Source organism: Rhinopithecus roxellana, chromosome 19 (assembly GCF_007565055.1).
Source record: "Rhinopithecus roxellana isolate Shanxi Qingling chromosome 19, ASM756505v1, whole genome shotgun sequence".
Classification (NCBI taxonomy): Eukaryota; Metazoa; Chordata; class Mammalia; order Primates; family Cercopithecidae; genus Rhinopithecus; species Rhinopithecus roxellana.
The window spans coordinates 62,672,797-62,696,171 of record NC_044567.1 but is presented as its reverse complement, the minus strand read 5'-3'; the positions used below and the strand labels follow the sequence as shown (position 1 = coordinate 62,696,171).

Below are 23,375 nucleotides of genomic sequence, written 5' to 3'. Positions count from 1 at the left end.
TGGGTGATGAGGCACATAGAAAGTCACCAATGCCAGGGAAGGGCAGCTCAGAAATCCCGGTCATGCCAAGTGCCACTCAGGGCTATTCTCACTCTAGTGAGCGCCCATTGGTTTTTCCCCAAGTCCAAAGAGAAGGACACCATCGGGGGCGCTGTATCCCACCCGGCGCCATCAGCCCCTGCCACCCACCACCCAGCAGCTGGATTCCAACGGGAGTTGCGGGTGGGGGCGGAACCGGCTGCGGTCTGAGGGCGGGGCGTCCGGGCGCGGGGCGGGGCTGGCGGGAATGTGCGCACCCTCGCCCGTGGCCCCGCCCGAGCATCCCGCGCCGACGGGGCTGTGCCGGAGCTGCTGTTCAGTGCTGCAGGCGCGCGTCATGGCTGCTTTGAGACAGCCCCAGGTCGCGGAGCTGCTGGCCGAGGCCCGGCGAGCCTTCCGGGAGGAGTTCGGGGCCGAGCCCGAGCTGGCCGTGTCCGCGCCGGGCCGTGTCAACCTCATCGGGGAACACACGGACTACAACCAGGGCCTGGTGCTGCCTATGGTGAGGGGCTGCGCGGCGAGCCCCAGCCCGCCGCCGCCTGTCCCGGCCGCCGAGGAGGGCGGGCCTCGGGGGCGCTGGGGGCGAGTTCTTCCCGCGGGAGATGTGGGGCGGGCAGCTGCGCCTGGAGCAACGGCTCACGGAACAGTCCCCGGGACGGGCTGTTCCCCACGTTGGAAGGGAGGAAGCGAGGAAGTGGCCGGGAGAGGGTGCGCGGCCGCCTCTTCGCTCAAGCCCGCCCTCTGTGGGCTGCGGCTCCTCGCCTTCAACCTGGGAGCATGTTCCCCTTAAACTGAGGCCCCGTGTGTCACGCAGAAGGGGACACTCCACGCCTCTGGCCACCGTGGGGCCCCAACCGCAGACTTGGGCGAACGTAGCCTACTGGCCCAGCCCGTTCAATTCACAGTGGAGGAAACTGAGGCCCAGAGAGGCCCAGTGAACTGCTGGAGGTCAGAGCAGGTTCTTGGCGGGGCTGCGACTTGGGAATGAGGAGGACTCCCAGCTTTCAGTGTGGGGCGCTTTCTGCCCCATCTGTAGCTTGGGGAGTGCACAGGTACAGGGTGTCCAGGGCCACCCCAAAATGTAAAGGCTTTGGAGCTCTGGTGATCTGTTTTCCCTTTGGGCTAGCTGTCCCCCTTGCCCCACAGCTCAGGGCAGAGTCCAGGTCTGTGCTCCAGCAGCAGCCGCCCCGCCCCTGAAGACCCAGGGGGGCAGGGCTCAAGCCCCCAAGGCCAGTTGGCCCTCAGGATCTTCCCTGCGAAGCTGAACCTGGAAGTTCAGAACCTGATGACTGCGGAGGCATCAGAACCTCGGCTGGAGGCGGTGTCATTGGCGGGGCTTCCTCCATCAGCCGGCGGAAGCCTCACCCACTGCTTGTCTGTCCTGCCAGGCCCTGGAGCTCGTGACGGTGGTGGTGGGCAGCCCCCGCAAGGACGGGCTGGTGTCTCTTCTCACCACCTCTGAGGGTGCCGATGAGCCCCAGCGGCTGCAGTTTCCACTGCCCACAGCCCAGCGCTCGCTGGAGCCTGGGACCCCTCGGTGGGCCAACTATGTGAAGGGAGTGATTCAGTACTACCCAGGTATGGGGCCCAGGCCTGAGCCAAGTCCTCACCGATACTAGGAGTGCCACCTCACAGCCACAGAGCCCATTCATTTGTCTGATACAATGGGGAAGACTCGCAGAATGGAGCATCCCGTTGTACAGATGAGGAAACTGATGCCCCCAGAAGGTCGGGAACTTGCCTTGGGTTTCCCATGACCTGATTGGAGGATTCAAACCCTAGCCTTTTTTCCTTTCAGAGCCCCAAACCAGGAGGACAATTAGAAGTGTCCCAGCAACCTCAGAGGGTGGGAAAATGGAGGGCAGTGGGTCCCTTAGACCAGCAGGTTGGTGGCTTCTGACAACTGAGACAGGCACCCTAGAAACAGCTGCTAGGCCGATGCTGCCCTTCCCACCAGGACACATGCCCTTCCTGTGCCATCCTCCCAGGCAGCCCCTCTTAGCATCACCTGTTCTTTCCCCTGCAGCTGCCCCCCTCCCTGGCTTCAGTGCAGTGGTGGTCAGCTCAGTGCCCCTGGGGGGTGGCCTGTCCAGCTCAGCATCCTTGGAAGTGGCCATGTACACCTTCCTCCAGCAGCTCTGTCCAGGTACCAGCTAGGCCCCAGCCCTGACCCAGCCCTCCTTCCCTGAAGTCTCCAGGTGGTCCCAGCTTCTACTATGCCTTATGGAGGGGGTGGCAGGGAATCTCTCTGGAGTGTCATTGGAGCCACTGCTGCTCCCACCAGCCCTAGCCTCCCCACCTCACCCTGTACTGCAGACTCGGGCACAATAGCTGCCCGCGCCCAGGTGTGTCAGCAGGCTGAGCACAGCTTCGCAGGGATGCCCTGTGGCATCATGGACCAGTTCATCTCACTCATGGGACAGAAGGGCCACGCGCTGCTCATTGACTGCAGGTTGGGCTCGCTCCCCTTGTCCCCTCCTGCCCTGCACTCAGGTGCTCCTGAGTGGAGTGTTCCCACTGCCTGGCGCAGCAAGTACACGCTTGGCCTCGTCATCTCCCCCATTGTAACTCCACCCCAGGTCCTTGGAGACCAGCCTGGTGCCACTCTCAGACCCCAAGCTGGCCGTGCTCATCACCAACTCCAATGTCCGCCACTCCCTGGGCTCCAGTGAGTACCCTGTGCGGCGGCGCCAGTGTGAAGAAGTGGCCCAGGCGCTGGGCAAGGAAAGCCTCCGGGAGGTGCAGCTGGAAGAGCTAGAGGGTGAGAACTGCCGGGGTGCTCTGTCCTGGAGGCGGCTGTGCTCCCTGCTGGCGCCTCAGTGTGGCCTTGACCCTGCCTGGGATCCCGATCTCCAGGGCCTTCTGCCGTGCTCTCCCCAGTCCCTTCAAACACTGCAAACCCAGGGTTCCAACCTCAGCAGGGCTGCTTGAAATCCTAAAATGGTCTTATCTAATCCGAAAAATCATATTTCCATTGTGGAAAATGTAGAAAAGTACAAAGTAGAAAATAACAAGCTATAAGGCCACTACCCAGAGACAGCTACTCTTGACATTTTCACATTTTTCCTTTCAGTATTTTTCCACATCTGTTTTCAAAGCTGAGTATATGTAATATATCATCACTTGCCCCCCACCCTGCCCCCTTTTTTTTTTAAGAGGCAGGATCTCGTTCTGTTGCTCAAGCTGGAGTGTAGTGCTGTGATCATAGCTTACTGCAAACTTGAACTCTTGGGCTCAAGGGATCCTCCCAGCTCAGCCTTCCAGTAGCTGAGATTACAGGTGTGCCACCATGCCCGGCTCATTTTTATTTTTGTAAAGACAGGGTCTTGGCCGGGCGCGGTGGCTCAAGCCTGTAATCCCAGCACTTTGGGAGGCCGAGACGGGTGGATCACAAGGTCAGGAGATCGAGACCATCCTGGCTAACACGGTGAAACCCCGTCTCTACTAAAAAATACAAAAAACTAGCCGGGCGAGGTGGCGGGTGCCTGTAGTCCCAGCTACTCGGGAGGCTGAGGCAGGAGAATGGCGTAAACCCGGGAGGCGGAGCTTGCAGTGAGCTGAGATCCGGCCACTGCACTCCAGCTTGGGCGACAGACCGAGACTCTGTCTCAAAAAAAAAAAAAAAAAAGACAGGGTCTTGCAATGTTGCCTGGGCTGATCTTGAACTCTGGCCTCAGGTGGTCCTCCTGCCTTGGCCTCCCAAAGTGTTGGGATTATAGGCATGAGCCACTGGGCCCAGCCCACTTGCCATGTTTTTGTTTTGTTTTGTTTTTTGTTTTGGACACAGAGTTTCAGTCTTGTTACCCAGGCTGGAGTGCAGTGGTGCAGTTTCAGCTCACTGCAACCTCTGCCTCCCAGGTTCAAGCGATTCTCCTGCCTCAGCCTCCAGAGTAGCTGGGACTACAGGCACCACCACTACGCCTGGCAAATTTTTTGTATTTTTAGTAGATACTGGGGTTTCACCATATTGGCCAGGCTGGTCTCAAATGCCTGACCTCAGGTGATCCTCCTGCCTCAGCCTCCGAAAGTGCTGGGATTACAGGTGTGAGCCACCGCACCAGCCTTTTTTTTTTTACTTAACGTAATCTCAGAACCCTATCTTATGCCATGAAAGGCCCATCTCAGTGTGGCTTTTTCTTTTTTTTTTGTGAGAGAGAGTCTCGCTCTGTTGCCCAGGCTGGAGTGCAGTGGCACGATCTTGGCTCACTGCAACCTCCGCCTCCTGGGTTCAAATGATTCTCCTGCCTCAGCTTCCTGGGTAGGTGGGATTACTGGCACCCACCACCATGCCCAGCCAAGTTTTATATTTTTAGTAGAGATGGGGTTTCACGTTGACCAGGCTGGTCTCGAACCCTGACCTCGTGATCTGCCTGCCTCAGCCTCTCAATGTGCTGGGATTACAGGTGTGAGCCACCGCGCCTGGCCTCAGTGTGTCTCTTAAAGCTCCACAATATTTCAGCATTCAGGTGCCCTGTCATTTACTTAACTATTTTCTGATACACCTCACACTGTGATGAACTTTTTAAATAATTTTTTATTTTTATTTTTATTTATTTATTTGAAATGGAGTCTCGCTCTGTCACCCAGGCTGGAGTGCAGTGGCACGATCTCACTCACTGCAACCTCTGCCTCCCAGGTTCAAGTGATTCTCCTGCCTCAGCCTCCTGAGTCGCTGATATTAGAGGCATGCGCCACCATGCCCGGCTAATTTTTGTAATTTTAGTAGAGATGAGGTTTCACCATGTTGGTCAGGCTGGTCTTGAACTCCTGACCTCGTGATCCGCCAGCCTCAGCCTCCCAAAGTGCTGGGATTATAGGCATGAGCCACTGTGCCTGGCCATCTTTTTTTATTTTTCAAAGAGATGGGTTCTGCTATGCTGCCCAGGCTGGACCTGAACTCTTGGGCTCAAGTCATCTCACCTAGTCTCCTGGGTAGCTGCGACCAAAGGCACCCGGTTTATCTGCATTCTCTTTTTTTTATTTGAGACTGAGTCTTGCTCTGTAGCCCAGGCTGGAGCACAGTGGCGTAATCTTGGCTCACTGCAACCTCTGTCTTCAGGGTTCAAGCAATTCTCCTGCCTCAGCCTCTCGAGTAGCTGGGACTACAGGCACGTGCCACCAGAGCCAGCTAATTTTTTTTTTTTTTTTGTATTTTTAGTAGAGATGGGGTTTCACTATATTGGCCAGGCTGGTTTTGGACTCCTGACCTCAAGTGATCCGCCTGCCTCGGCCTTCCAAAGTGCTGGGATTACAGGCACAGGCGTGAGTCACCACGCCTGTCCTATCTGCATTCTCTTAATAGTTTCTTAGGAATGGATTCTTAGGAGTAGGATTATAGAGTCAAGAGACACAAGCATTCTAGGCTGGGTGCGGTGGCTCACGTCTGTGCCTGTAGTCCCAGCACTTTAGGAGGCCAAGGCAGGCAGATTGATTGAGCTCAGGAATTCGAGACCAGCCTGGGCAACATGGCGAAACCCCATCTCTAAAAAAATACAAAAATTAACCGAGCGTGGTGGTGTGTGCCTGTAGTCCTAGCTACTAAGGAGGCTGGGGTGGGAGGATCGCTTGAGCCCAGGAGGTTGAGGCTGCAGTGAGCAGTGATTGCACCACTGCACTCTAGCCTGGGCCACAGAGTGAGACCCTGTCTCCAAAATAAAAAAGATACAAGTATCCTTAAAGCTCCTGCTACCCATGGCCAGGAAGGTAGTCTATTGGACAGTTTTAAGGTCATATCAATATTATCTCATTTAATTCCCCCCCAAACTCTATAAAGCACATTCTGTTAACCATAATTCTCATATTTTTGATGGGGGAATCTACAGTGAGAGGCAGTGCTGGGATCTGAACCCTATCTGGACAGATTAGCTCTAGGGCCCATGCTCTTGACTGCCCGGCCATGCTGTCTACACTGAGTTGTTCCTTCCTGGCAGTGTAGGTGTGCCTATCTCAGGGACACTAGACAGCTCCGAGGGACCTCCGGGTCCTTTTCCTTTGTGAACTGTGTCACGTTCTCCAGAGCAGCGCTCAGCCCTGCCCTGCTTGCTCTGTGCAGATGACCTTGGCCAAGGTGTTCACACTGGAATAAGCTGGGCCCTCCTTCCCACCCTAGCCTCCCCTTGCCCCTCCTCCAGGTCTCCTGCCTGGGAGCAGCTTGCCCTGTCTCCTCCAGAGTCCTGCCCTAGAAGCCCCAATCCCTCTGCTTCCATCCCCTGCCTGGCTGCCTGGCGCCTTCCCTCAGCCTCCAAGACATGCTTAGTTTTCTTCCCGCCTAAAACACCGCCCGCTGTCTCATTTCTATTCATTTCTTTCTTTTTTTTTTTTGAGAGGGAGCCTCACTCTGTCACCCAGGCTGGAGGGCAGTGGCATGACCTCCACTCACTGCACCCTCCGCCTCCTAGGTTCAAGCAATTCTCCTGCCTCAGCCTCCTGAGTAGCTGGGATTACAGGTGCCTGCCATGATGCCCGGCTAATTTTTGTATTTTTATTAGAGACAGGGTTTTGCCATGTTGGCCAGGCTGGTCTAGAGCTCCTGACCTCAGGCAGTTCGCCCGCCTCGGCCTCCCAAAGTGCTGGGATTACAGGCCTTGAGCCACCGCGCCCGCTCATTCATTTCTTAGTCCTTTGCATCTCCTTGCCCCTCTATCCCACCATGCCACCTATAACAAGCTTCCCACTTAAACCTGCAGGTTTGGCTGGGCGCAGTACACTGAGTCAGTACCGGTACTGACCCAGGTACCCCTCCAGCCTCAGCTCCAGCCAGATGGGATGGCCTGCTGGTCCCTGGCTGCTCCTGCCCCCTCTTCTGGAGTCCCAGCCCTCGAGGCTCCATGTGGCTCCGCAGAATTTCTTCTCCTGCTGTGGGGGCCTCTTGAGGGCAGCACTCACCTTGGGAAGTGTGGAGTGTTTCAACCCTCACTGCTCCCTGAAGGACCAAGGTGTCCCGTTTTACAGTTGGGGGAGGAGGCACTGTGATAAAGGGGCTCTTCAGACCCATGTCTGAGAGAGCCGGGCTGCCCCGTCCCCGTGGCCTCCCACCCTTCACTGTCCAGCCAGGGCCACTGCCATCACCGCCTGCTGGCCTTCACAGGTGTCGCGGTCCCAGGCAGTGAGAAGCGGCTGCTGACTCCTTTTTCCTCCCCAGCTGCCCGGGAACTGGTGAGCAAAGAGGGCTTCCGGCGGGCCCGGCACGTGGTGGGGGAGATTCAGCGCACGGCTCAGGCAGCGGCTGCCCTGAGACGCGGTGACTACAGAGCCTTTGGCCGCCTCATGGTGGAGAGCCACCGCTCACTCAGGTGAGGCCCTCTGGGCGCCCCGCTCCTGCCAGGCACAGGCCGGCCCTGGACCCACCCCTTCGATATCCTCTCTGCAGAGACGACTATGAGGTGAGCTGCCCGGAGCTGGACCAGCTGGTGGAGGCCGCACTTGCTGTGCCTGGGGTTTATGGCAGCCGCATGACGGGCGGTGGCTTCGGTGGCTGCACGGTGACACTGCTGGAGGCCTCTGCTGCTCCCCACGCCATGCAGCACATCCAGGTGGGCGGGCACCAGGGCCTGGGCGGGCAGGAGCGGCGGCTTCCCGGGGCCCTGCCACTCACCCCCAGCCCACCTCTCACAGGAGCACTATGGCGGGACTGCCACCTTCTACCTCTCTCAAGCGGCCGATGGAGCCAAGGTGCTGCGCTTGTGAGGAGGCTCCAGGACAGCACACGGCGAGGGTGCAGGGCCTGCAGGCCAGTCCCATGGCTCTGTGCCTGGTGCCACCTTCCGTATCTGGGTGCTCAATAAACTTGTGCCTCCAACGTGGTACCTGCCTGCCTCTAGAGGTGGGTGTATGCTTGGGTGTCAGAGAATGGGGGATGTCAGAACCGCTCCCCTACCCTAGGCGAGCACCTCTCAGGCCCCAGAAGAATGGGCAAGGCAGGGCCTAGCAGTAGCAAAACTGTTTATTAAGTGCAGAACAAAGGCTGGGTCCTTGTGCTGCTCCCAGCTCTTTGGTTACAAATAGGTTTGGGCCCAGAGAGGGGGTCCTTGCTCCCTTCATGCCTCCCAGGAGACACCTAGCCCCTGCTCTTGTGCATGTGGGTGGGCTGGGCACCCAGGGGTGCAAGGATGGAGTAGCTGAGGAGGCTCTGGGAGAGGAGTTGGAAGGATGCCTAGTGGGACATGGTGGGGGTGGGGCAGGGTGGGATCAGGTTTGGAAGAACTGTTGGTCCACCTGGGTGCTGAGGGTTCCGCTGGTGGTCAGCGTCCGGCTCACAAACTCCTGGGTCACATGCCGGGTGAGGGAGCCGCCTGCCTCCAGGTGCTGGGCCCCCAGGGTCAGCCCATCTGTGGAGGAGGAGGCATTAGATGACCTGGCCTGGGGTCTGCCCCTCTCCCTCTGCTAGCTCCCTGTCCTGGGAGAGCCGGGACCCCCTGGCCCTCAGTGCTCACCCACTAGGAAGGGCTCGGTGGCGCTGGTGTGGGTGGTGGTGATGCTGCTGTACTCACTTTGCAGTGGGTGCTGGAAGAGCCCGGCATGGCTGCCCAGCTGTGGGAAGGGGCCTGGAGTGGGCAGATTGGCTGGTCAGAGGGTGGTGCCAGGAGAAGGCACGGCCCGAGGAGGAGTGGGAGGTGAAGGAAAGGACAGGTGCCTACCTCCATCCTGGGACTCTATGGTGATGATGCCCTCGCGCTCTGGCCCGAAGCCCTCAGTGGTCCTGGCCTGCACCTTGAACTTGTAGGGCACGTTCTCGCTGAGGCCCGGCACGGTCAGCCGGCTCTCAGGGCTGTCTCCATCCACCCGGAATGTAGTGGCTGGCCCTGAGCAGAGAAGCTGCCTTCAGCCTCTGCAGCCCCCTGTCTACCCCTCCCCTGGCCACCCCTGCCCTCGGGGCGGGCAGCACCTCCTCCTTGGGCCATCTCACAGGTCACCAGGTAGCCGACGATATCCCCATTGGGCCTCCGTGGCCGCTCCCAGCTCAGCTGCAGCGAGTCTGGGCTCAGAGCAGTGAACACTAGTGGGCCTGGGGCGCTGGGAGTGCTCAAAGTGAAGGTGGAGCCTGGGGGCAGTAGAGGAAGAGCGTCAGCATGTGGGTGGGTGGTGGGCATGATGGGGGCAGCTGTGGGGTTGGGGGAGGCAACTCACCTGGCAGGGGACAGAGTGGGCTCTGCGGGTGCACCTGGGATTCGATGGTGATGACACCCTCACGCTCTCGGCCCCAGCCTTCCTGGCTCTGGGCCCGCACGCGGAACACATAGGAGTGGTTGGGCAGGAGGTCTTCCACCACCACCGTGGTCTGGGCAGGGTTGGGGATGTTGAGCCGATGTAGCTCGCCTGAGGGGTCAGGTGGGGGCAGAGAGTAGCGCAGTGTTACTCCCACCCCTGGCCTGATCCCCCTCTTCCCTAAGTTGCCATCAAGACCTGGTTATCACCCACCCAGAACTAGCTGTGGTTTGGGTACAGGTTGGGTACAGTATGGTATGGCTGGTTGTTCAGGTTGTGTACTATACAAGAGTGGAGCCTGTAATCCCACTCATGTTTGGGTAAAATCCTGCGCCCTGGTCATGCTGCTTTGAATGTCCCTGCCCAAGGAAGTGCCACTTCCTCGTTCCCCCAAAGGCATCTCGGGCTCTAGGATCGCAGCCCAAAGAGGCCTTGTTAGGTGAGACCTAGCAGAGAAGGACCAGGAGAGAGGCCCAGGGAGATGGGTGAGGCCTCAGAAGAGGGGAGGAAAAGAAGTGGGAGGGGAGGCAAAGAAGTAGGGTGGGAGACCCTCTCAGGCTGGATGGGGGCTTTCGCACTCAAGGGATTTGGGTGGGTTCTGACACAGCTGAGGTGCCCTGTGTGTCACCCTGGGGCCAGGGCTCGCGGGGCTGCACCCCACAGCCCAGCAGTTGCCATGTCTCACCGCCGTTCAGCAGCTGGTACTCCACGCTGTAGCCCTGCAGCGGCCGCTCGCACCGTGGCTCCTGCCAGCTCACTCTGAGAGATGTGGGTCCCAGGGCAGAGAACACCAGGCGGGTGGGCGTGTCGGGCACACCAGCGGTCAGGCGAGAGTCTGGGGACAGGAGGCTGCAGTCAGTCAGAGATGCAGGGGCTAGGGTCTCAGCGGGAGTCACAGTGCTGCCCCCGACCTCCCTCCCTTGGCTAGCATATCTACACTGATCGCTGGCTGGACAACTCACCCTGCAACACCCTGTCCAGGCTGCCCAGCACCTACCACACATCCTCCAGGAGGGTGCGGGCCCTGCCTGTGCCAAGAGAGGGTGAGCCGTGAGTCTGCCAGTCCCACCGCCTCAATTCCTCAGCTGGCCTGGCCCCTCTCCTGCCCCAGCCATAGCCCCGCCCCCTGGAAGGGCAGAGGCAGTGTTAGGCATCAGCACTGATGGTAGGGCAGGTGGTTAGCGCCTGTGGGCAGGCGGGGGTCCTGTGGATGGAATGGAGGGGAAGCAGTGGGCACAGCTGGTGGCTGCTATGGTGGCTGGATGACAGATGGAGCAGGACAGCTGTGGAGACAGGATGGCCACCCCTGTACTACCTGGGCCCCAGGAGGGCGCTGCTGGCCTCCCAGCCAGGATTATAGAGTCTCGTGGGCCCCTGGAAGGGGGGAACCCTTTCATCTGAGCCCGACTCCGGGACCCCAGAGCCCAGGACAGCGGAAGCCTGCTCCTCCCGTGTTCCCAGATGGGAGGGAGGCCTAGGGCAGGACAAAACAAGAGTGAGAGGAGCAAGGAGTGTGCATGCATAAGTGTGCATGCGTGCGTGTGTGCATGTGTGCATGCATGTGTGTGTGCGTGCATGTGTACATGCATGTGTGTTGGAGAATGGACCGTCGGGACAGCAGGCAGAAGCCTGAGGCTCCAGGAGCTGGAAGAGAGGAAGGCTTAGTGGGAGAGGCAGGGTTGGCTGAGGTCACTCACCATGGGAGGAGACGGAGGTGAGGGTGGAGTAGTCCCTGGGCATTGTGGTCGAGTGTGAGTGTTCCGAGCGGGTCAGCGAGTGGTAGTCCCGTGTGAGGGTGGAGGATGTGCTTAGTCCACGGTGGGGCACGTGCGGGCTCAGGTGGGTGCCATAGGCAGCGGCACCAGTCGTGGTCATCCTGTGCAGGGAGTTGGCGCTGCCCGGGAAGGCAAAGTCCATCCGGCCATTCACCAGGTGCTCTGCAGGGGGAGAGCAGGGCCCCTTGGTCAGGCCTGCCCCAGACCCAGGCCTCAAGGAGCAGGTTTGGCCCTGCACATTCCTGGTCACCCACCCTCTGGGTGGCTTTTGCTTAAATACAACCAGTTTCCCTCAAACCACTAGGGACAGAGGCCCTCTGTCCCTGGAGGAGCCCAAGGGCCACCCAGGCTTCCACAGCCCATGTCCTCTGGCTGGCCACTATATCGGTATGAGCACAGCCGACCCTGGCAGCAGTGGGGGATTTGCCCTGGGGAAATCCCGAAGCCTTCGCTCCTGTCCTTTGAGGCCCCTGAGCAGTCTACTTGGGTGCCAGGGTCCGCTCCCCGAGCAGACTTCTGAATTTGCACCCCCTGGCCAGGCAGGCACCATAAGGGCCCAAGCACCCGCCTCGGGTGTCCCCTGGCACTGAGCCCTGCCTCTGAGCAGCTGTGTCCCCCAGCCGCCAAGGCCCCAGCCTGGCTGAAACTGGGGCCCCGAGGCAGGGCAGACACCCACCCCAAGCCCCCAGGCCCTGTGGGCGTGAGGCTGGGTGGGTGCGGATCGGGGCGCGGCGGGTGAGCCTGTCACCTCCGGGGGGCCCGGGTGTCGCACTGTGGGGCAGGCTGTCCCCCTTCCCGCCCGCGCCGCCGTCGTCCGGGGGCCCGTGGGGCGCCTCGGCGTCGGAGGAGCGCCCGCTGCTGGCCGATAGGCGCGGGATGAGCTCCGGGGGCAGCCGCCACGTGACGCGCCGCAGGTCCAGCTCCTCCCCCAGCAGGGGCTCGAACTTCCAGCCGCAGCCTTGGGAACAACGAAGGGCCGCGTTGGCACCGCCTGGAAGCGCCGGGCCGAGCAGGGCCAGGCAGGGGAAGGCCGGAGGCGCTGCGAGGGGAGCCTGTCTCCAGCTCCTGGGATCTCAGGGTGTGTTTTGGGGGCGGGAGTAGATGCGCAAGGCCGGATGGGGAAGGCCCGCGGCAGGTGAAACGCAGGTGAAACCCTCGCGCGGCTGGAGCCTTTCCAGATGAAGGAGTGCAGCCTTGGCACAGCTGGAGACCCCCTGACCCGCCAGGAGACCTGGGGGAAGCCTGGGCTCTGTCACCAGCTGTGAGGTCTCCCTTGCCTTACTTAACCTCTCTGAGACTCAGTTTCCCATTTGTACAATGGAGAGAGGAATCTCGCCCCTGCCTGCCTCCCAGGGACCGTTCCGCAAGCCACCGAGCGCTTCGTAGGTAGTGTTAGAAGCAGCTGAGCTGGGGTTCCAGAGTCACACCAGCTGCGCTCCACCTGAACCCCTTAAAATGGCTCCTTAAGCCCAAGCTCAGCCCCGTGGGGGCCAGTATGTGTTCACTGGGGGCAGCTTAAGGCATAGGCAGGGACGGAAGAAAATAAAAATGATATACGTGCCCCAGAGGCTTTTCCACTCATGGTACTGTGTGATTGGTATCCCATTATACAGAGCAGAAAACTGACGCAAGGAGAGGATAAGTGATTCATTTGATGTCCCACAGGTGGAGTCAGAGCTGACACTGAGCACTCAGGAGGCCCAGCTAAGGGCTCTGTACCACTTTGTTCTGGGAATCAAGGAGGAAGGACAGAGCCGTTGGGGGGTGTTCTTGTCTCCTTGGCTCCCCTACCCCTGCCAGGTGGCCACCTGGTGGCTGCCCAGGGCTTCTGGGCCAGGCCTGGCCCCGGGAGGATGGCCTGAGTGTCCTGTGTGCATGGCAGAGCTGCTGAACCTTCAAGTTGTGAAGTTGTGTTTCTTCATGGTCCCGTGGGCATGAACTCGTGTGTGCTTGCACAAGGCTGTGTGCGTCTGTCCCCCAGGCACTGGTTCCTGTGCCCCGTGCACAGATGTGCACACCATTGCATCTGTCCAAGGCTGTCTTAACCTCCGTGTCCTCTAGTTGCTGGCCCCTTTGCCCTCTCTCTGGACCCAGTGGACTCCCTCTGTACCCAAGACCCCCACTGTCTTCTTGTGGGTCCCAGGTCTCCACTCACCGGTGTCATCAGAGACGCTGGGCCTCTGGCTGCCAGATGGCGAGCGTAGAACATCATCGCTGTACATAAGGAAGCTGTCGTAGTCCTCCCCGCTCTGGGCATCCACGATGGGAATGTCAGGGATGATGGGGACTGCAGGGTGGGGGAGTGAGCCAGGGCCCTGGCTGCTGCCCTCTGTCCCCCTACCCCGTCTGCCCCTCACCTCCCTGCCCACCACTCACTGGACATGGGCCGCTTGGGTTGGGTGGCCAGGTTGATGATGGCCTCCCGCTCGGGCCCCCAGCCAGCCCCGTTGCGCGCCTTCACCGTGTAGCGGTAGGGCTGGGACTCCCGAAGGTTCTCAATAAGCAGCATCCGGTTCTTAGGATTGTCAACCAGCACCTTCTTCATGGGCCCGATAGGTCCTGGGGCAGGGAGAGTGCTTCAGAGGGTCACCCAGGTCCCAGCCTTGTCCCAGCACCAGCCCTGACACAGGACAGTCGTGCATCCCCTGGACAGCACCCAGGGGCTGGGGAGCAAGGCAAAGCCAGCCACTGCTGAATTGCTGCCTGTGGAGCCCCGAGCGTCAGCATGACTGGTGTGGACATGTGTCACCAGCCCTCCAAGGGACTCTGCTGAGTAAGTGGCAGAGCCAAGGCTATAGTCAACTTCAAGTTGGCCTCGATGTCACCTCTACCCATATATCCACGGTGCCTCCACAAGAGGCAAGGGCACACATAGGGGGTTGCCCACCCCTGCCTCCCTTCCAGGACTGGAGAAATAACTGTTCTGCCAGGCACTCTGATCTCAGGCTGCCAGATAAAACACTGTATAAAATAATCTTTTTTTTTTTTTTTTTTGGCGGCGGAGTCTAGCTCTGTCACCCAGGCTGGAGTGCAGTGACACGATCTCGGTTCACTGCAACCTGAGCCTTCTGGATTCAAGCAATTCTCCTGCCTCAGCCTCCTGACTAGCTGAGACTACAGGCATGAGCCACCATGCCTGGCTAATTTTTAGTAGAAACAGGGTTTCACCATGTTAGCCAGGCTGGTCTTGAACTCCTGACCTCAAGCAGTCCACCTGCCTCGGCCTCTCAATGTACAAAATAATCTTTTAAAGTGCTATCTGAAATTCAGAGCCTCCTGTATTTCTGTTTGCTAAATCCGGTAACTTTCCTCTTGCCCTAAGAAAACCATGCAAGTGTGAGCTCCCTGGTTACCTGCATGGGGAGGGGTACCCCTGAGCCTGTGACCCCACTCCACATAGGTAACCACCCACCCTGCAACCTTCTGGGTTTGGTCTTAGAATGCAACCCAGCCCAAAATCTGGCCAAAACCCTAACGATGCCTCAGGCTTATCTGCTAACCAGAATGAAGGCCTCGAGTGCTCTGCTCAGCAGGTCCAGGGAGTGACCCAGAGCTCCCTCCCACTTTGTCCCCTCCCTTTCCGTGGCTGTTCTCTCTGCCGGCAGGAAGGAAGATGTGGTTCTTACGGTTGTCGTCGTTGACCAGGCCATAGCAGACCTCATAGGCTGTGATCTCACCGTTGGTCTCAGCCGGCTCAGCCCAGCTCAGCTGGGTCACCGTGGAGGAGACGACATTGAAGGCCAGACGCCCTGGCTCGCTGGGCACTAGGGAGTGGGGGATACAGGAAGAGTGCTGTCAGTGGCAGAGGGGAGGGCTGGGCACACTGGCATCAGGGCAGCCAGGGGACAAATGGACAGACATGGCGAGGCCTCACCTTCCTGGTGGGTGCGGCAGGACACCAGGGAGCTGTAGGGTCCCTCGCCCTGAGCCCCGTAGGCGCACACCTTCATCTCATAGTCGCAATACGGGTACAGGTTGGTGAGCTCCACTGAGGGCACCTTGCTGTCGAGCAGGTGGGCTTCGGACTCAGAGTCACCCTGAATCCAGTACTTTACCTGCCCCCAGGGACGGGTCCTGGTCAGCAGGGAGCAGCAGGCACCCAAGCTGCCTGTCCCTCTGCTGACCTCTGCCCTTACTGTCCTCTTTGCACAGATGAGAGACACTAAGGGCCGAGGGAGGGGCTGAAAGATCTGCCATGTGCACACATCAGGACGGGGGCAGAGCAGGTGGAGGTGTCTCCCATGCGGGGGTGGGAGGGGGCCCCATTTTAGGAAGGAGGACAAATGTCTAATAAGCTCGGGAATGGGTCTTCCCTCTTCCCCAGCACAGACCGGGTTTCCCTCTGACCACCTGTGCTAGGTTCACTGTCTGCTCTCTCTCAGCGGGCCCTGGCCTCAGACGGCCCACCTCTTCCGTGAGTGCTGGTACCAGACCGCCCATCCACCTGCCGTGGCCCTCAGCCCCCCGCCTTACCCTGTACCCCATTGGCTTGCCAGAAGGGGGCAGCCAGTTGAAATGGATCTTCCTGGACCCAGCGGCCTTAGCGTTGGGGTTCTGCGGGGCGCCCAGGTCACCATGAGGGGGTGGCTGTGATAACACCATCTGACTCGTGAGGCTCCGGTCCAGTTCATCTAATGGGTCAAGCCGGGGCAGGGCAACCACTGAGATCCTCCTTTGCCACCAGGGGGCGCCAGAGACCCACTTAAACACCCAGGGCGCTCTGCCCAGCGCATTCAACTCAGACCTGCCCACCCGCGTCTCTGGACACCTGGTGCCCCATTGCTGCCACATAGAGCATCCTGCCAAGCCTGGCGGAGGACCCAGGAGGGTCTCTGGAGGAACAGAAGGAGGAGGGAGTTGGTCTGCCCCTTTCTCCCTTGGCAGCTCAGGGAACATTCCACATGAGAACATTTGCTCCCTGCCCCATCTCCACACCATACCCTGAGTATCTCACTCCTCTCCCATCTTCCTGGCAGGCCTTCTCCCAGCGGGGAGGCTGAGGGCTGATAGGAACTAACTGGCCCACCCCTTCCAGAAGCACCTGCATGTTAGTTGGAACTGAGGCTGAAGCCAAAGGGCCAGGGTCTGATGGGAGAATTCCTATTGTGTGGTGACAACATGACCTCAGCCTCTCTGGCTGTAGGGTTGCCGGATAAAATGCAGGATGCCTAGTGACATTTGAATTTCAGATAAACAAGCTTTTTCTTTTGTTGTTGAGGGGCAGGGTCTCATTCCATGGCTCAGGCGCTGTGCAGTGGTGTGATCACAGCTTGCTGTGGCCCAGACCCCCTGGGCTCAAGTGATCCTCCCACCTCAGTCTCCGGAGTGGCTGGGACTCTAGGTGCGCACCACTACGCCAAGCTAATTTGTTTATTTTTTGTAGAGGTCTCACTATGTTGCCCAGGCTGGTCTAGAATTCCTGGGCTCAAGTGATCCTCCCACCACGACCTCCCAAAGTGCTGGGATTACAGGCATGAGCCATCGCACCCAGCCCATTTTGCAAAAAAAGGATAAGTATGTTCCAAATATTGCATGGAACACACTTATCCTACCAATGTGTATGTTGTTATCTGAAATTCAGATTTAGCCGGGAGTCCTGTGTTTGGATTTGCTAAATCTGGCAGACCTAGTTGAGAGACCCCCCCAGTCTTCCCTCTCCCCCTGCTTAAGCCAACCCCCAGGCTCTGCCTACCTGAGTCCCTGATGATGATGGTGGTGGAGTTGGGCTGGCCCAGGTGGGCCCCAAACTTAGGGTTGCTGAGCTGTACGTGGAAACGGCGGATCTGGCGGCCCCGCAGAAGGGAGTCGACCTCTTGCAGCTCCAGGAGCTTCACCTGCAGCTCTTTCCAGGCCTCTCCAGGCTGGAACAGCAGCTCACCCTCCACAGGGATGTAGTCCTGGGAGTGGAGGGGGTCAGGGTCAGGGTCGTGGTTGGGGGCTGAGGCAAGAGTCACGGCCACATGCTCCCTCCCAACCTCATGGACACTGCAGAGATCATCCCTGCTTGCTGGGTGGAGTACTTAAATCAGCTTCAGGTTTTTGTGGGTTTTTTTTTTTTTTTTTTTTTTTGAGGTGTAATCTCACTCTTTCACCTAGGCTGGAGTGCAGTGGCATGATCTCGGCTCACTGCAACCTCCACCTTCCGGGTTCAAATGATTCTCACACCTCAGTTTCCCGAGTAGCTGGGATTACAGGAACCTGCCACCACGCCCAGCTAATTTTTGTCTTTTTAGTAGAGATGGGGTTTCACCATGTTGACCAGGCTGGTCTCGAACTCCTGACTTCAAGTGATCCTCCCGCCTTGGCCTCCCAAAGTGCTGGGATTACAGACGTGAGCCACCATGTCCAGCCACGTTTCTGTGTTTTTGTTTTTGTTTTTGAGATAGGGTCTCACTCTTGTCACCCAGGCTGGAGTGCAGGGGCACAATCACGGCTCACTGAAGCCTTGACCTCCTGGGCTCAGCCCATCCTTTCCCTCAGCCTCCTGAGTAGCTGGGACTACAGGTGTGTACCACACCTGGCTTTTTTTTTTTTTTTTGTAGAGGCACGGTTACCCTATGTTGCCTAGGCTGGTCTTGAACTCCCGGCCTCAAGCCATCCACCCACCTTGGCCTCCCAAAGTGCTGGGATTACAGGTGTGAGCCACCCAGCTTCCTTTCAATGCAGTGGAACTTGCCTGAGCTTTCCAGGATAAGAACTGGGAGGAAAAAAAAGAAAATCCTTCACATAGAAGACCACTAGGTGGCACTTCAGGGCAAGATTTCAATTCCAGGCGCAGCAGCCAGGGCCATGGCTGGGGAGGCAATCTCATGCCACCCAACTCAGAAAGTGAGGTCCATAGTTGTAAAACAAAAACAAAAACAAAACAAAACAAAACAACAACAAAAAACAAACCAGGGAGCTGCCTGCAAGCCACCTACATAGATATTTCAAAAATGTCAGTGTCAGTGTCATTAGCCCAGCATGGTGGCAGGTGCCTGTAATCCCAGGTACTTGGAAGGCTAAGGCAGGAGAAATGCTTGAACCCGGGAGGCAGAGGTTGCAGTAAGGCATTACACTCCAGCCTGGGCAACAGAGCAAGACCTTGTCTTAACAAAAGTCAGCATCACGGAAGACAAAGCCAGGAAACTTTTCTAGATAAAAGGAGTCAAGACCCGTGAAAAAATTCAATGCCAAATCCTTGACTGGTTCCTGCACTTGGGAGAAAAAAAGCTATAAAGGACATTATTGGGACATCCAAACAAGGGGACATCGGAATATGGACCAATTTTATTTTATTTTATATATATTTTTTGGGATGGAGTTTTGCTCTTTTGCCCAGACTGGAGTGAAGTGGTGCAATCTCAGCTCAGTGCAACCTCCACCCACTGGGTTCAAATGATTCTCCTGCCTCAGCCTAGCTAGTAGCTGGGATTGTAGGCATCCGCCACCATGCCTGGTTAATTTTTGTATTTTTCGTAGAGACGAGGTCTCTCCACGTTGGTCAGGCTGGTGTCAAACTCCTGACCTCAGGTGATCCACCTGCCTCGGCCTCCCAAAGTGCTGGGATTAAGGTGTCAGTCACCGGTGACGCCCAGCCGGAATATGGACTAATTTTAGGTACTAGAATAATCAATGTGAAGATACAGATGTCCACATCTATACTAGAATAATCAATGTGAAGATACAGATGTCCACATCTGTATCTCTATTTCTGTGTCGCTATCTATATAGAAAGACAGAGAAAGCAAATATTAGCAATCGGCGAATCTATGTAAAGGGTAAATGGGTGCTAGTTTTATTGTTCCTTCTAGTTTTCTGTATGTTTGAAGGTTTTCAAAATAAAAAGGTGAGAAATTAAAATGTTTTAAAAAATAAATATCAAAGCTTTTTTTTTGAGACAGGGGTCTCACTCTGTCACCCAGGCTGGAGTGCAGTGGCACTATCTCGGCTCACTGCAACCTCTACCTACTGGGCTCCACCTCAGCCTCCCAAGTAGCTGGGACCACCACCAGATCATTTTCTGTATTTTCGGTACAGACAGGGTTTTGCCACGTTGGCCAGGCTGGTCTCAAACTCCTGATCTCAAGCGATCCGCCCGCCCTGGCCTCCCAAAGTGCTGGGATTACAGGCATGAGCCACTGCACCCGGCCTCAAAGCATCTTTATACAAGTGTAACAGGATAGCCAGAAGGCAAGGCAAAAGGATCATGTTATCCCAGGAGTTCGAGAGCCACCTGGGCAACATGGCGAAAACCTATCTCGGCCGGGCGCGGTGGCTCAAGCCTGTAATCCCAGCACTTTGGGAGACCGAGGTGGGTGAATCATGAGGTCAGGAGTTCGAGACCAGCCTGACCAACATGGTGAAACCCCGTCTCTACTAAAAATACAAAAATTAGCTGGGCGTGGTGGTGCACACCTGTAGTCCCAGTTACTCGGGAGGCTGAGGCAGGAGAATCGCTTGAACCCTGGAGGTGGAGGTTGCAGTGAGCTGAGATTACGCCAGCCTGGGCAACAGAGCGAGACTCTGTCTCAAAGAAAAAAAAAAACAAACCACAAAATTAGCCAGTGTGGTGGTGGACATCTGTAGTCCCAGCTACTTGGGAGGCTGAGGTTGAACAATTGCTTGAGTCCAGGAGTTCAAGATTGTAGAGCTAGGACTGTGCCATTGTACTCCACCCTGGGCTAGAGGGAGACCTTGTCTCTTAAAATAAAAGAAATTCTTCTTTGGAATTTTTATGGGAGGACATCGGAAAAATAATGAGAACAGTTCCTATCAATAAAAAGAAGTAAATAAAAATAGGATGTGGCCTGGCAGCCCGGGCCTGCTGACTACATGCTCCCCTATGTTTGCCGAACAGGCCTGTGGGCCCAGGGAGGCAAGACTTTATTACTTTTGAGAGAATTTTTTTTGTCTTTTTTTGAGATAGAATCTCGCTCTGTCGCTCAGGCTGGAGTGCAGTGGCATGATCTCGGTTCACTGCGGCCTCCACCTCCTGGTTTCCAGCAATTCTCCTGCCTCAGCCTCCCGGGTAGCTGGGATTAGAGGCACGTGTCACCATGCCCAGCTAATTTTTTTGTATTTTTAGTAGAGACATGTTTTCACCATGTTGGCCAGGCTGGTCTCGAACTCGTGACCCCAGGCGATCCGCCTGCCTTGGCCTCCCACAATACTAAGATTACTGGCAGACGCCACCTCGCGTGGCCTTTTTTTTTTTTTTTTTTCAGTAGAGACAGGGTCTCACTATGTTGCCCAAGCTGGTCTCCAAATCCTGGGCTAGAGGGATCCTCCCACTGTGGTCTCCCACAGTGTTGGGATTATGTGCATGAGCTACTGCACTTGGAACCAGGTTTTGTTTCTTTGTTTTTTTGTTTGGTTTTTTTTTTAATTAACTTTTTTTTTAGAGAGGGTCTTACTTTGTTGCCCAGGCTGAAGTGCAGTGGCATGAACATGGCTTGCTGCAGCCTAAACTTCCTGGCCTCAAGTGATCCTCCTGCCTCAGCCTCCCAAGTGGCTGGGTCCACAAGTATGCACTACTGTGCCCAGCTCATGTTTACATTATATGTGTAGACAGGGTCTCGAACACCTGGGTTCAAGTGATTCTCCCACCTTAGCCTCCCAAAGTGCTGGGATTATAGGTGTGAGCCACCATGCCCAGCCTTTGTTTTTAATTACGGATTTGTTGCCAACATTTAAAAACTAGAAAGGCCAGGTGCACTGGCTCACACCTGTAATCCCTGCACTTTGGGAAGCCAAGGTGGGCGGATCACTTGAGATCAGGAGTTTAAGACCAGCCTGGCCAACATGGCAAAACCCCATCTCTACTAAAGACACAAAAGCTAGGGCAGGCATGGTGGCTCATTCCTGTAATCCCAGCACTTTGGGAGGCCGAGGTGGGTGGATCACTTGAGGTCAGGAGTTCAAGACCAGCCTGGGCAACATAACAAGACCCTGACTCCCCAAAAAATTAAGAAGCAAAAAAACCCCACATGAAACAAAAAAAAGAAACAAAACTATGAAGCCTAAAACCCAGTCCAGCCTGTGTGCACCTGGATTTGGCTGTACCCCAGCACTGGGGCTCAGCAGTGAAGGTGATGCTGGCCCAGCCACAGCACTCCCTGCCTTGAATGGTTGCTCCTGCTGCTTGGCCCAGGGGAGGGCAAATCGTTACAGCCCTTGAGGAGTCTGGCCCGGGGACATGGGGTCTTTGATCCCAGCTCAAGAAGCCCAAAGCCCCCAGGACTGTGGCATATAGCGGGAGTTTATCTCCAAGAGGTTTGGCTGCCCTGTGGATCCTGGGTTGCAGGAGGGGACAGGAATGGTCTGGGCAGGTCCCTGGCCCATGAAGGAGGAAAGAGCCCTCTTGGCCTGAGTCCCTGGCGGCAATGGAGCCTCACCCAGGGTGTCACTGGCACCCTGGGCAGGTGAGACTCCCCTGCCACAGGGTGGCAGGAGCAGGTGAACATGTCCTTGGGAGGCCAGCCAGGGGCATGGCCAGCATCCAGGGACTCAAGCAGCTGCCATGTACTGCTTTGTCCTGGGAACCCAATGCAGCGCCCACGCAGCCCCCCGGGCTGCACCCTCGACCCTGTGGCGGAGCCTCACCCGGTTGCCCTGCGCAGTGCCATCCTGCGTGCGGTAGGAGACCTGAGACTTCCCGCCGTCCAGGACGCGCCGGATGACAGGGATGCGGGCCACCTGGTCCCCACGGCTGACCGAGTACTCAGGCTGCTCAAAGGACACCACATCTCTGGCTGCAAGGAGCCCGGGCACTGGTCAGTGCATGCTGGGCCCAGTCCCTTCCCACCTTCTGCTCTCCGGCAGCCCGGCCCAGCCCAGCCCAGAATCCAGGAGTCCACTTGGTTCCCTCCATGCATTGCCCTCTGGGAAAAGCACAGGAGCGAAATGGAAAATCCTTCCAGAGAAAGGTGAGGGACTGGGCGCAGTGGCTTGCACCTGTAATCCCAGCACTTTAGGAGGCCAAGGCAGGTGGATAACCTGAGGTCAGGAGTTCGAGACCAGTCTGGCCAACATGGCAAAACCCCATCTCTACTAAAGATAGAAAAATTAGCCGGGCATGGTGGCCAGCGCCTGTAATCCCAGCTACTCAGGAGGCTGAGGCAGGAGAATCACTTCAACCTGGGAGGCAGCTGTTGCAGTGAGCCGAGATGGTGCCATTGCACTCCAGCCTGGGTGGCAGAGCGAGACTCCATCTCAAGAAACAAAAAAAAGTGGGTCTGGAACAAAGTGTCCAGCAGACATCCTGGAAGGGCCAGGCAGAGGAGGGAGGCCAGGCACAGGTAGGACCAGAGACGGAGCCCTCAGCCCTAGGGCTGGAGCAGAGCAGGAACAGGCCTGAGGCCTGTGGCTTCCGGCGCAGGTGGCAGGAGGGGTCAGATGTCCACGGCCATGTCTTGGCCAACCCCTTCTCTAGATAGAGAGGAGCAAGGGGCTGGCCCTTATGAGGATGCAACAGAAGCTTCCATTTACTGAGCGCTCACCACCAGGCACTTTGGCGAGGTAAACAGCCCCGTATTCCATAAAAGAGCCCTTACCCATTTTACAGATGGAGAAACCAAAGCTTGCAGAGGTTAAGTGACTAGCCCAGGCCACGTGGCCAGGTCGCAATTCCACTTACGCAGGAGGAACCAGTGCCCCTGAGCCCCCTATCTGCCTCCCTCACTCTCCCCACCCTGACCCACCTTGCTCCTTGATGATGGTGATGTTTACCAGACGGCGGCCAAGGGTGGCAGTGCCCGCAGGTACATCGATGGCCTCCACCAGCAGCTGCTTCTCCTCGTCGTCCTCAGGCCGGATAAAGAGGGGCACCCGTACGTCCACCAGCTCCACGCCCTCCTGGAACTCCACCATGCCCCGGGCGTCTGGGTGGGTTGGGAGGTGGTCAGAGGTGGGTCACAGGGCCACACGGGCAGGAGATACGAGGCAGTGGCACAGGGGACCCGCCCTCCTACCCTGGTCTGCAGTAAGGGTGTAGTAGCCAGGGGCCACCTTGAGGTCGTGGAAGGCCCTCTGTTCCACCTGCTTCTCTGTCAGCTTCAGCAGGGCCGGCTTGGCCGAGCGGGGCGCCATCAGCACTGTGTCCACAATGGTGTGGTCTTGCCTGGGTTGAGGGTGGAGGGTTCAGGCAGGGGAGGGGTCAGGCTGGCACCTGTTGCCCTATCCCTCCTGCCTGTCCTCTCCCCTTCAGGGGCCAGGATGTAAGACAGCAAGAAGTACAGGGTCTTCAGAGGCAGGCAGTGCTCCAGGCCCATGCCAGCCCTATGGCCTTTACCCTGCAGCCTCAGCCCAGCCATGGCACCTCCCTGTCCTCAGCGTCCTCCTCTGTGAAATGGGCTTCTTTGCCCACCTCATCAAGGG

The 23,375-nt window shown here is 57.5% G+C and overlaps 2 protein-coding genes across 8 annotated transcripts in view; one reads left to right on the top strand and one right to left on the bottom strand.

Moving 5' to 3' along the window:
• Positions 1-188: 188 nt before the first annotated feature.
• Positions 189-7,844, top strand: GALK1 (galactokinase 1). The gene is made up of 8 exons (XM_010387577.2): positions 189-541; positions 1,428-1,617; positions 2,066-2,185; positions 2,356-2,491; positions 2,619-2,800; positions 7,181-7,331; positions 7,409-7,571; positions 7,654-7,844. Exons 1-8 carry the CDS (start codon positions 287-289, stop codon positions 7,723-7,725), a joined length of 1,269 nt encoding a protein of 422 aa, XP_010385879.1. The 5' UTR covers positions 189-286; the 3' UTR covers positions 7,726-7,844.
• A 119-nt stretch (positions 7,845-7,963) lies between these two features.
• Positions 7,964-23,375, bottom strand: part of ITGB4 (integrin subunit beta 4) — a 38,366-nt gene continuing 22,954 nt past the window's right edge. For 2 of the 7 annotated variants that reach the window (XM_030923557.1, XM_030923558.1), the window contains exons 25-42: positions 22,970-23,118; positions 22,700-22,879; positions 21,603-21,751; positions 16,711-16,915; positions 15,492-15,649; positions 14,893-15,073; positions 14,645-14,782; positions 13,395-13,577; positions 13,174-13,305; positions 11,767-11,976; positions 10,941-11,180; positions 10,559-10,717; positions 9,929-10,078; positions 9,166-9,354; positions 8,924-9,079; positions 8,676-8,840; positions 8,472-8,582; positions 7,964-8,366 (exon numbers count right to left, since the gene is read on the bottom strand). In XM_030923557.1, the coding sequence (XP_030779417.1) occupies positions 8,227-8,366; positions 8,472-8,582; positions 8,676-8,840; positions 8,924-9,079; positions 9,166-9,354; positions 9,929-10,078; positions 10,559-10,717; positions 10,941-11,180; positions 11,767-11,976; positions 13,174-13,305; positions 13,395-13,577; positions 14,645-14,782; positions 14,893-15,073; positions 15,492-15,649; positions 16,711-16,915; positions 21,603-21,751; positions 22,700-22,879; positions 22,970-23,118 (2,995 nt within the window). In that variant the 3' untranslated portion in view covers positions 7,964-8,226. Of the gene's footprint in view, positions 8,367-8,471; positions 8,583-8,675; positions 8,841-8,923; positions 9,080-9,165; positions 9,355-9,928; positions 10,093-10,558; positions 10,718-10,940; positions 11,181-11,766; positions 11,977-13,173; positions 13,306-13,394; positions 13,578-14,644; positions 14,783-14,892; positions 15,074-15,491; positions 15,650-16,710; positions 16,916-21,602; positions 21,752-22,699; positions 22,880-22,969; positions 23,119-23,375 lie in introns of those variants that run through there. The other 5 variants (XM_030923559.1, XM_030923560.1, XM_010387579.2 and 2 more) reach the window with 5 other exon arrangements.

Excerpts from the sequence above, each read along its gene's own strand:
- GALK1 (XM_010387577.2), top strand. The coding sequence starts at position 287 with ATGTGCGCACCCTCGCCCGTGGCCCCGCCCGAGCATCCCGCGCCGACG. Across the intron at positions 2,186-2,355 it reads CCTCCAGCAGCTCTGTCCAG|ACTCGGGCACAATAGCTGCC; the intron begins GTACCAGCTAGG and ends CCTGTACTGCAG. Across the intron at positions 7,332-7,408 it reads GAGAGCCACCGCTCACTCAG|AGACGACTATGAGGTGAGCT; the intron begins GTGAGGCCCTCT and ends TCCTCTCTGCAG.